The 12,157-nt window shown below is 69.4% G+C and overlaps 2 protein-coding genes across 2 annotated transcripts; both read right to left on the reverse strand.

Annotated features, from left to right (window-relative positions):
* Positions 1-635: 635 nt before the first annotated feature.
* Positions 636-6,420, reverse strand: CD63 (CD63 molecule). The gene is given in 10 exon segments (XM_071420474.1): positions 636-795; positions 1,721-1,804; positions 1,924-2,067; positions 2,168-2,215; positions 2,217-2,264; positions 2,656-2,730; positions 3,817-3,946; positions 3,948-4,006; positions 5,608-5,685; positions 6,277-6,420. Coding segments are annotated over 9 exon segments (720 nt in total). The 5' UTR covers positions 5,674-5,685; positions 6,277-6,420; the 3' UTR covers positions 636-729.
* A 945-nt stretch (positions 6,421-7,365) lies between these two features.
* On the reverse strand, positions 7,366-12,027 carry INPP1 (inositol polyphosphate-1-phosphatase). Its single transcript, XM_071420478.1, is given in 6 exon segments — positions 7,366-7,536; positions 7,538-7,880; positions 8,606-8,780; positions 9,557-9,760; positions 10,711-10,771; positions 10,851-12,027. Coding segments are annotated over 6 exon segments (1,743 nt in total). The 5' UTR covers positions 11,640-12,027.
* Positions 12,028-12,157: the final 130 nt, after the last annotated feature.

Here is a 12,157-nt window from a genome sequence, read left to right on the forward strand (position 1 = left end):
GGGGTGTCACAGACCTGGCCCTGGCCCTCATCCTGCCCAAGCCACCCAGGGTGGCCGCTGAGAGACCCCAGACCCAAATTAAACACCCCCGAGATTGGGGAATAAACGCGCCAAGGATGGGGAATAAACGCCCCAAGGGTGGGGAATAAACGCCCTGAACTCAACTGTCCTGGTTTTGGATTTGGGGACACTGAGGTGGCACTTGGGGTGTCACAGACCTGGCCCTGGCCCTCATCCTGCCCAAGCCACCCAGGGCGGCCGCTGAGAGCCCCCAGACCCAAATGAAACCCCCCAAGGGTGGGGAATGAGCCCCCCCAACTTGCCCATCCCTGTTTTCACTCAGCTCAGGGTGATTTGGGGACACTGAGGTGGCACCTGAGGATCTGGGGACATGGAGGTGACACTTGGAGCCCCCCCAGAGCCACCAGGACCAGTCCCTTGACCCCATGGGGTCAATGGGGGACCCCAAATCTCCAGGATAGACCCCCCCCAATCCCATAAGAGACCCCCACCCCCAGGAGGGTCCCTGTCACACCCAGGAGGGACCCCCCCCCCACCCCAAAGACCCCCCCAAGCCCTCAAAGGGACCCCCCAAGCCCACCAGAGCCCCCCCAGACCCCCCAGTCCCTCTGGGCTCTCCAGAAGCTTTTCCTCTTTATTGCAAACCCGGGGGTCCCCCCGAGCCCCCCAGGACCCCCGAGGGGGGGGGCAGGAATTTGGGGGGGGGGGCTACATGACCTCGTAGCCGCTGCGGATCCCCCGCATGAGGCAGCAGGAGAAGAGAACGCCCAGGACCTGGGGGGGACAGGGATGGTGACAGCGGGGACAGGGATGGGGACAGGGACACTGGGGACAATGGGGAAAGGGATGGGGACAATGGGGACAGGGATGGGGACAGGGATGGGGACAGGGATGGGGACAACGGGGACAGGGATGGGGACAGTGGGGACAATGGGGACAGGGATGGGGACAGTGGGGACAGGGATGGGGACAGGGATGGGGACAGGGATGGGGACAATGGGGACAGGGATGGGGACAGCGGGGACAGGGATGGGGACAATGACAGTGGGGACAATGGGGACAGGGATGGGGACAACTGGGGGGGACAGGGATGGGGACAATGGGGACAGGGATGGGGACAGTGGGGACGGGGATGGGGACAGGGATGGGGACAGTGGGGACAGGGACAGTGGGGACAGGGATGGGGACAATGGGGACAGGGACAGTGGGGACAATGGGGACAGGGATGGGGACAGGGATGGGGACAGTGGGGACAGGGATGGGGACAGGGATGGGGACAGTGGGGACAATGGGGACAGGGATGGGGACAGGGACAGTGGGGACAGGGACGGTGACAATGGGGACAGGGATGGGGACAGTGGGGACAGGGACACTTGGAGGGGACAGGGACATTTGGGGGGGACAGGGACATGGGGGGACAGGGATGGTGACAGTGGGGACAATGGGGACAGGGACAATGGGGGGGACAGGGACAGGGACAATGGGGACAGGGACACTGGGGGGGACAGGGACAATGGGGACAGGGACATGGGGGGCTCCAAGCCCCCATTTGGGGGTGATCCCAGCCCCCATTCAGGGTGGTCCCAGCCCCCATTTGGGGCAGTCCCAGCCCCCCCATTCAGGGGGTTCTCAGCCCATATTTGGGGGGTGCCTCGTCCCCCGTTTGGGGGTTCCCAGCCCCAGTTTTGGGGTCTCTCACCTCGAAGAAGGCGATGCCCAGCGCCACGGCCGCCAGCACCAGCACGTTCCTCTTGACCCAGGCCTCCAGGCTGGGCAGGCAGCCCTGGCATGGGGGCACAGGGGGCTCAGGGGGGCTCAGGGGGCTCAGGGGGGCTCAGGGGGGCTCAGGGGGGCTCAGGACCCCCCCCAGGGCCCGGGTCAGGAATTGGGGGGGGGTCTCACCTCGCTGAACACGGTGGCCGGGCTGGGGTGGACGTTGCAGGCGGGGCCGGGGCGGCGGCAGCAGGAGCTGGGCACGGAATCGTTGGCCCCAAAGTGCCCCACGCTGGCCCAATCCGTGTAATTGTTCACCCCACAGCAGGAAAACTGCGCGGAAAAAGGGGCAGGAATGGTGTGGGGGGGGTGTCCTGGTGCAGCCCCCTCCCCAAATTAATGGTGACCCTCCCCATGCCCACCCCCTGCTCACCTCGTGCTGGATCTCATCCAGGGCAGCGGCCAAGGACGGGTCCCCGCTCGTAGCTCCTGAGGGCCTCCCCCAGCCCCTCCTCCACCAGCCCGTGCACCTGGGGGGCACCGGGGGCGTCACGGGGGGGCGGGGACCCCCGGGGGGGCGGAGGGGGCGGAGACCCCCGGGGGAGGGGAGGGGAGGGGAGGGAAGGGAAGGGAAAGGGAGGGAAAGGGAGGGGAGGGGAGGGGAGAGAAGGGAAGGGGAGGGAAGGGGAGGGAAGGGAAGGGAAGGGAAGGAAGGGAAGGGAAGGAAGGGAAGGGAAGGGGAGGGGAGGGGAGGGGAGGGGAGGGGAGGGGAGGGGAGGGGAAGGGAAGGGAAGGGAAGGGAAGGAAGGGAAGGGAAGGGAAGGGAAGGGAAGGGAAGGGAAGGGAAGGAAGGGAAGGGGAGGGGAGGGAAGGGAAAGGGAGGGGAGGGGAGGGAAGGGGAGGCGACGCCCCCATCCCCACCTTGTGCTTGAAGACGTAACCGGTGATGGCAGCAGCGACCTCCACCAGGAAGATGAGGCTGAGCAGGACGGCGAACTGGGGGGGCACGGGGGGGTCACAGGGGGGTTTGGGGGGGTTCCCCCATCCCAGGCTGGGTCTGGGGTCCCTGGGGGTGTCCCTGGGGAGGTCCTGGGCTGTCCCTGAGGGTGGCCCTGGGGTGCCCCCAGGGGTCCTGGGGGTGTCCCTGGGGGGTGTCCCCGATCCCGGGCTGGGTCAGGGGTCCTGGGGTTGTCCTGGGGTGTCCCCCGAGGGTGGCCCTGGGGGTCCCTGGGGTGTTCCTGGGGGTGTCCCTGGGGTGTCCCAGGCTGTCCCCCAGGGGTCCTTGGGGCATCCCCGGGGGTCCCCAGGGTGTTCCTGGGGGTGTCCCTGGGATGTTCCTGGGGGTATCCCTGGGTGTGTCCCCTGAGGGCCCCTGTGGTGTCCCCGGGTGTGTCCCCGGGCTGTCCCCAGGGTGTCCCCAGTGCAGCCCCCCCTTACCGTGGTGACCATGAGGGGCTGGGTCTGGGGTCCCTGGGGGTATCCTGCGGGTGTCCCTGGGTGTGTCCCTGAGTGTCCCAGACTGTCCCTGGGGTGTCCCAGGCTGTCCCCCAGGTGTCCCCGTGGTGTCCCCAGTGCAGCCCCCCCCCTCACCGTGGTGACCATGAGGGGCTGGGGCTGGGGTCCCCGGGGGTGTCCCAGGCTGTCCCCAGGGGTGTCCCCAGGTGTCCCCAGGCTGTCCCCAGGGGTGTCCCCAGGTGTCCCCAGGCTGTCCCCAGGGGTGTCCCCAGCGCAGCCCCCCTCTCACCGTGGTCACCATGCAGTAGCTGGGTCTGGGGTCCCCGGGGGTGTCCCAGGCTGTCCCCAGGCTGTCCCCAGGTGTCCCCAGGTGTCCCCCAGGCTGTCCCCATGGTGTCCCCAGCACAGCCCCCCCCCTCACCGTGGTGACCATGCAGTAGCTGGGTCTGGGGTCCCCGGGGGTGTCCCCAGGCTGTCCCCGTGGTGTCCCCAGCACAGCCCTCTCACCGTGGTCACCATGCAGTAGCTGGGTCTGGGGTCCCCGGGGGTGTCCCAGGCTGTCCCCAGGCTGTCCCCAGGTGTCCCCGGGCTGTCCCCATGGTGTCCCCAGCACAGCCCCCCTCTCACCGTGGTGACCATGCAGTAGCTCTCCCTCCAGGCGCCGCAGCAGCCGAAGAAGGAGGTGAAGAAGATGACGACGCCCAGGGCCACGATGGCCGCGGGGGTCCAGCCCGGGCCGCCCACCGGAGCCACCGGGGGCCCTGCCCAGAGCCACGAGCGCGTAGATCCCGATGGCCACCAGGGCCACGCCGCACACCTGGGGGGGGCACGGGGAGTTGGGGACCCCCCCCTCCCCTGGCAGAACCTCCCCCTCCCCCAAATTCCCCCCAAAATGCCCCCAAAATGCCCCCAAAATGCCCCCAAAATGCCCCCCAAAATCCTCCCCGGTGCCAATTTGGGGACAAAATGAGGAGGGGGCGACACTGGGAGGGCACAGAGAGTTGGGGACCCCCCCCTTGCACAACGCCCCCTTCCCCAAATTCCCCCCAAAATCCCCCCCCGGCAGAACCGCCCCTCCCCAAAATCCCCCCAAAATCCCCCCCCGGCACCAATTTGGGGACAAAATGAGGAGGGGGCGACACCGGGGTGGGGCACAGAGAGTTGGGGACCCCCCCTCCCCTGGCAGAACACCCCCCCTCCCCAAATTCCCCCCAAAATCCCCTGCGGTGCCAATTTGGGGACAAAATGAGGAGGGGGCGACACCGGGGGGGCACAGAGAGTTGGGGACCCCCTCCTGCACAACCCCCCCCCTCCCCAAATTCCCCCCAAAATCCCCTGCGGTGCCAATTTGGGGACCACGGGACATGGGGGGGGCACAGAGAGTTGGGGACCCCCCCCCCGGCAAAATCCCCCCTCCCCAAAATCCCCCCCGGCGCCAATTTGGGGACAAACCGAGATGGGGGGGGACACCACGGGACACGGGGGGGGGAACAGAGAGTTGGGGACCCCCTCCGTGCACAACCCCCCCCTCCCCAAATTCCACCTCGGCGCCAATTTGGGGACAGAATGAGGAGCGGGGGGGGTGACACCAGCGGGGCCCCCCCCGGGGGAAGGGACAGCGCGGGGGGGGGGGGGCACAGCGGGAAGTTCAGGGAAGTTTGGGCCTTCCGGCCACGCGAGAGCGCGGGGGGGGGCGCCGCCAACCCCGCTCGGGGGTCCCGGGGGGGTCCGGGGGGGTCCATCCCCACCCCCCCCCCCACCCGCGGACCCCTCCCCGTGCCCGGTGCGCACAAACAGCGCGGGGGGGGGGGCGGGGGGGGGGGGGTTGGCACCGTGTCCCGCCGTGTCACCAGGGGTGACTCAGCCGCGGTGGGGACAGCGCCCGGCCGGGAAGGGGCCCCGGTGTCCCCTCCCGTGTCCCCCCCGGTGTCCCTCAATGTCCCCCAGTGTCCCCCCCGGTGTCCCCCCGGTGTCCCTCAATGTCCCTCAATGTCCCCCCCCGGTGTCCCCTCCCGTGTCCCCCCCGTGTCCCTCAATGTCCCCCCCGGTGTCCCCCAATGTCCCCCCCCCGCTCCGGCCGTTGGCTCCCGCCGCTCTTTCCTCACCCCGACTTCCCCAAAGCCCCGTCCCGCCCCCCCCCCCCCCCGAGGGTCCCCCCCCGTTTCCCTCCCCCGGTTCCCCCCGGTTCCTCTCCCCCGGTTCCCCCCGGTCCCCCCCTCATTTTGGGGTCCCCCGTGCCCCCTTTGGGGACAGGATGTGGCTTCACCCAAACCCCCCCCCCCTCTTCCCCCCCCCACTGCCCGGAACCCCCAAATTGGGGGTGACCGGAAGGATCCCCCCCGGTTCTGCCGGTACCGGGATCCCCCCGGTTCTGCCGGTACCGGGACCCCCCCGGTGCCCCCCGGTACCCGGACTCACCCAGAAGATGAAGTTGAAGAAGAAAACCAAGAACTTCACGCATTTCATGCCCCCCTCGATCGCCATGGCCCGGCCGTGCTGCGGGAGCCGCCGCTCAGCACCGGTTCCGGTACCGGTACCGCTGCCCGCGGAACCGCCGGGCCCCGCCCCGCTACCGGTACCGGCTCCGGTACCGCTCCACCCCGGCCCGGTGCTCCCGGTGCCGCTCCCGGTGCCGCTCCCTTCACTCTCCCCGGTCCCGGTACTCCCGGTGCCGCTCCCTCCCAAGTCCCGGTCCCGGTTCCGGTTCTGCTTCGTCCCCCGGTCCCGGTGGTCCCGGAGTTCCCGGGGTTGCTCTCCCCCTGCCCCGCTCCCGGTGCCGTTCCCCTTCCGGTTCCCGGTGGTCCCGGGGACCGCTCCCCCCCACTCCCGGTGGTCCCGGTACCGATCCCCAATCCCGGTGGTCCCGGTCCCACTTTCCCCAACTCCCCGCGGTCCCGGTGCCGTTCACCCCACCCAGTCCCGCCCGTCCCGGCGGTCCCCGGTACCGTTCCCCCCCCCACTCCCGGTGGTCCCGGTCCCAGTCCCAGTCCCGGTCCCGGTCTCGGTCTCGGTCCCGTTCCCCCCCCGTTTCCCCCCCGTTTCCGGTGGTTCCGGTGCCGTTCCCCACCCGCTCCCGGTGCCGCTCACCGCCGCCCTTCCCGAGGGCTCCGGATCATGTGACGGGGGCGAGCCCGGAGAGCCCCGGGACCGCCCCGGAACCGCCCCGGGACCGGCACCGGCAGCGCCCCCCCGGGACCGCCCCGGCACCGGCACCGGCACCGGCACCGCCCGCCCGGCCCGGCAGAACAACAACGGCTGCGAGCGATCCTTTATTGGGGGGGGGGGACATTTGGGGACACTTGGGGACACCGGGGGTCCCACACAGGGGACCCGGGACTCGGAGCTCCCAGCGCGAACCGCACCGGGGTCTGAGACCCCTGACCCGCACCGGGATCCCAGATCCCACCGACCCCGCACCCGGGGGTCCCAGATCCCCCCTGACCCCGCACCCGGGGTCCCCCTGTCCCTCCTGTCCCCCTGTCCTTGGTCCCTGTCACCCTGGTCCTGCACCCCGAGGTCCTCGGGACCCCCAGCCCCTCACCCTGGGGTCCCAAACACCCCGGACCCTCCCCCTTGGGGTCCCAGCCCCTCCTGACCCCACACCCCGGGGTCCCTGACCCCCCTTCACCCCCACACCCAGGGGTCCCTGTCACCCTGGCCTCACACTCGGGGTCCCAGCCCCCCAAATCCCCCATCCCAGTGTCCCCCAACCCCTCCTGACCCCCACCCCGGGGTCCCAGCCCCTCGACCCCCCCACCACCATTGTCCCCCAGCCCGTGTCACAAACCCCCCGTGTCCCCATTGCCCCCCGTGTCCCCCAAGCCCCCCATGTCCTCACTGCCCCCCAAGCTCCCATTGTCCCCCGTGTCCCCATTGCCCCCCATGCCCCCATTGCCCCCCGTGCCCCCATTGCCCCCCATGTCCCCATTGCCCCCCATGCCCTCTGTGCCCCCCGTGTCCCCATTGCCCCCCATGTCCTCACTGCCCCCCAAGCTCCCATTGTCCCCCGTGTCCCCATTGCCCCCCATGCCCCCATTGCCCCCCGTGTCCCCATTGCCCCCCATGCCCTCTGTGCCCCCCGTGTCCCCATTGCCCCCCGTGTTCCCATTGCCCCCCGTGTCCTCATTGCCCCTCATGTTCCCCGTGCCCCCCGTGTCCCCATTGCCCCCCGTGTCCTCACTGCCCCCCCAAGCCCCCTGCGCCCCCCAGCTCCCGCAGCCCCCCCAGCGCCCCCAGCACCGCCCGCAGCACCGGGGGATGCACGAACGCCACGAGCCCCTCTCGGTTCGCCCAGCGCTCGGCGCCGCTCCCGCCCGCTCCGGGCCGGTGGTAGCGCAGCTCGGGGGGGGTCCCCGGTGCCGCCCCCCGCCCGCAGCGCCCCCGCCAAGGCCACCACGCCCCCGCCCAGCGCCCTGAGCACGGCGTGCGGGGCGCACGAGTCCCAGGCGAAGGTGGTGGCCTGCGACAGCACGAAGGCGTCCGCCAGCCCCAGCGCCACGCAGAGCAGTTTGTACCCGGCACCGGCCGCGAAAAGGGGGGGACCCCCGCCCAGCGAGGCCAGGGCCCCCCGCACGGCCGCGCTCTCGGCCCGGCTCAGCACCACGCGGGGACGCGCGCGGGGAACGGGAGGGGACAGCGAGCACAGGCGGGTGTCGCCGTGAGCCACCCCCCAGTGGTAGCGACCCTGCCACCTGCGGGGACGGAGCGAGCGAGGGGGGACACGGGGTGAGATGGGGGGACGGGAGGGGGACATGGGGGAGTGGGGACCCCGATATGGGGGAAGGGGGACCCCGGGATGGGGGGAATGGGGAGCTGGGGATGGGGGGAATGGGGACCCCAATATGGGGGGAATGGGGATCCTGGGGTGGGGGGAATGGGGACCCCAATATGGGGGGAATGGGGTGCTGGGACCCCCGATATGGGGGAATGGGGACCCGGGGATGGGGGGAATGGGGAGCTGGGACCCCCGATATGGGGGAAATGGGGACCCCAATATGGGGGGAATGGGGTGCTGGGGGACCTGGGGGGCTGGGACCCTGGGGTGGGAGGGAATGGGGGAGTTGGGACCCCAATATGGGGGAGATGGGGACCCCAGGGTGAGGGGACTGGGGACCCCAATATGGGGGGAATGGGGACCCCAGGGTGAGGGGAATGGGGACCCTGGGATGGGGGGAATGGGGACCCCAGGGTGAGGGGAATGGGGAGCCCAATATGGGGGGAATGGGGACCCCAGGGTGAGGGGAATGGGGCAGTTGGAACCCCAGGGTGAAGGTCAGGGGTGCCAGTGATGCTGAGGGGTGGGGGACAGGGGTGACAATGATGCTGAGGGGTGGGGGACAGGGTGCCAGGGACCCCCAGGGCTGTCAGGGCTGCAGGCTCAGGGTCCCAGGGGTGCGGGGGTCCCGGCTGCGGGTACCTGTGGCTCTGGGGGTCCCTCTGGTAGAAGGGCTCGTTGATGACCCCCAGCACGGGGACCCCGCTGTGGCGCTCGAAGGCCCCCACGAGCACCAGGGCCGAGCGCAGCCCCCCGGGGGCGACGCCATCGACGGCGGCCACGTCCTCGCGCCCCCCGATGAACTCGTTGGTGGAGTCTGGGGGGGCCAGGGGGTCTGGGGGTGCCAGCCTGGCCTGGCCTGGCCCCAACCCTGTTTGTGTCCCCTCCATTCCATCCCATCCCATCCCATCAACCCCATCCTGTCCCTGTCCCTGTCCCCATCCCTGTCCCTGTTTCTGTTTCTGTCCCATCCCATCCTGTCCCCATCCCTGTCCCTGTTTCTGTCCCCTCTATCCCATCCCATCCCATCCCATCCCATCCCATCAACCCCATCCTGTCCCTGTCCCTGTCCCCACCCCTGTCCCTGTTTCTGTTCCCATCCCATCCCATCCAGTCCCATCCCCTGTCCTTGTCCCCATCCCTGTCCCTGTCCCCATCCCTGTCCCTGTTTCTGTTTCTGTCCCATCCCATCCGGTCCCATCCCCTGTCCTTGTCCCTGTCCCCACCCCTGTCCCTGTTTCTGTTCCCATCCCATCCCATCCAGTCCCATCCCCTGTCCTTGTCCCCATCCTGTCCCTGTCCCCATCCCTGTCCCTGTTTCTGTTTCTGTCCCATCCCATCCGGTCCCATCCCCTGTCCTTGTCCCCATCCTGTCCCTGTCCCCATCCCTGTCCCCGTCCCCATCCCCATCCCACCCCACAACATTCCCTGTCCCCATCCCTGTCCCTGTCCCTGTCCCTGTTTCTGTCCCCTCCATCCCATCCCATCCCATCCCATCAACCCCATCCTCTCCCCATCCTTGTCCCCATCCCATTTCTGTCCCCACCCCATCCCCATCCCTGTCCCCACCCCTGTCCCACCCCATCCCCTCACCAATGGGGTCTATCCAGATCCCCAGGTCCCCTGGGGACACTCCTGGGTCGATGCCATCCAGCTCCGTGTCCCCAAGTGTCACCTCCTGGTGCACGGCCTCTGCCAGCAGCTCGGCCGCCCTCGTGTGCTCGGGGCCCAGCACGGCCACCAGCAGGGCCACCGTGTCCCCCGGGGTGGCACCGACCCGCACTGTCACCGTGCCACCTGCCAGGGACATGGCACAGGGACACCCGGGGTGGCACCGACCCGCACTGTCACCGTGCCACCTGCCAGGGACATGGCACAGGGACACCCGGGGTGGCACCGACCCGCACTGTCACCGTGCCACCTGCCAGGACCCCAAATCACACAGGGACACCTGGGGTGGCACCGACCCGCACTGTCACCGTGCCACCTGCCAGGGACATGGCACAGGGACACCCGGGGTGGCACCGACCCACACTGTCACCGTGCCACCTGCCAGGACCCCAAATCACACAGGGACACCCGGGGTGGCACCGACCCGCACTGTCACCGTGCCACCTGCCAGGGACCCCAAATCACACAGGGACATGGCACAGGGACACCCGGGGTGGCACCGACCCGCACTGTCACCGTGCCACCTGCCAGGGACATGGCACAGGGACACCCGGGGTGGCACCGACCCGCACTGTCACCGTGCCACCTGCCAGGGACCCCAAATCACACAGGGACATGGCACAGGGACACCCGGGGTGGCACCGACCCGCACTGTCACCGTGCCACCTGCCAGGGACCCCAAATCACACAGGGACACCTGGGGTGGCACCGACCTGCACTGTCACCGTGCCACCTGCCAGGGACATGGCACAGGGACACCCGGGGTGGCACCGACCCACACTGTCACCGTGCCACCTGCCAGGGACGTGGCACAGGGACACCCAACTCAGCCATGGGAATGTGGGGACATGAGGACATGGGGACATTGGGACTTGGGGGACATTGGGACTTGGGGACTCCCTCCCTCCCTCCTCAGCCTTGTCCCCACATCCCCACGTGTGTTCCCTCTGTGTCCCCACCCCGCTGTCCCTACTCAGTCCCCAGTGTCCCCACACTGTCCCCACACTGCCCTCCCTGTGCCCTCTGTCCCCTCCCTGTCCCCCTGTCCCCTCCCTGTCCCCTCTGTCCCCGCTCACCGTGCGCGTCCCTGAACTCGCTGCTCTCCTCGCCGTGGATGTGACCCCGGAGCTCGGGGAACTGCGGCGACACCGGGGGTGGCTCAGGGGACAGCCCTGGAGGTGCCACCCCCCCCGGGCCACCCTCGGGCTGTCCCCACCTGTGTCCCCAGGTCGTGTTTGATGAGCTCCTGGATCAGGACATCCGCCAGGGTCTTGAAGTCGCGCTGGAAGCGGGCGCTGCGCTCCGGGCCCGTCTTCTCGGCCACCAGGAGCCGGAACAGCGGCTCCTCCGCCCGGCAGCGCCGCGCCACCTCCGCCGCCTTCTGCGACACCGCCACCAGCGCCGGCAGCAGCCCCGCCATGGCCGCGACACCGCCGCGACACCGCGACACGGCCGCGACACCTGGCGGGGGCAGCCGCGGGGTCAGGGGCGCGCTCGGGAAGGGTCCGGAGTGACCCCGAATAATGGGGACAGGGGGACACTGGGGACATGGAGAGTGGGAGTTTGGGGACACGGGGATGTGGGAACAGGGGGACAGGGGGACATTGGGGACATGGAGAGTGGGAGTTTGGGGACATGGGAATGTGGGGACAGGGGGACACTGGGGACATGGACATTGGGATTTTAGGGACATTGGGATGTGGGGACAGGGGGACATTGGGGACATGGAGAGTGGGAGTTTGGGGACATTGGGATGTGGGGACAGGGGGACAGGGGGACATTGGGGACATGGAGAGTGGGAGTTTGGGGACATGGGAATGTGGGGACAGGGGGACACTGGGGACATGGACATTGGGATTTTAGGGACATTGGGATGTGGGGACAGGGGGACATTGGGGACATGGAGAGTGGGAGTTTGGGGACATTGGGATGTGGGGACAGGGGGACATTGGGGACATGGAGAGTGGGAGTTTGGGGACATTGGGATGTGGGGACAGGGGGACATTGGGACATGGACATTGGGATTTTAGGGACACGGGGATGTGGGGACCTTGACATGGGGATGTGAGGACATGGGGACAGGGGGACACAGGGGTCTGGGGCCACGGGCACAGGGGGACATGGACAGTGGGATTTTGGGGACACTGGGACGTGGGGATTTGGGGACAGCAGGATGTGGGGACACTGACATGCAGATGTGAGGACACGGGGGACAGGGCGGTGACGCGCACGTGGGCACAAGGGGACACGGGGACGGGGTGCCACGGGGGTGTGGGGACATGGGGACATCATGGGCACACAAAGGCGGCCCCGGCGCTGTCCCCAAGTGTCCCCGCGGGGGGTGGCGCTGTCCCGCTCGGCCCGGGGGGGTCCCCGCTGTCCCCCCGGAAGGCTCAGAGCGACGCGGCCGCCCCGGAACGGACCCGAAACGGCCCCAATTCCCCCCGCCCCCCCCCGCCACCCCCGCACCGGGACCCCCCCCCCCCCAGGCCGCGTCCCCACCCCTGGGGACACCGCGGGGAC

Source organism: Agelaius tricolor, unplaced genomic scaffold, assembly GCF_023055355.1.
Source record: "Agelaius tricolor isolate 1412-34295 unplaced genomic scaffold, bAgeTri1.0.p SCAF_144, whole genome shotgun sequence".
Lineage (NCBI taxonomy): Eukaryota > Metazoa > Chordata > Aves > Passeriformes > Icteridae > Agelaius > Agelaius tricolor.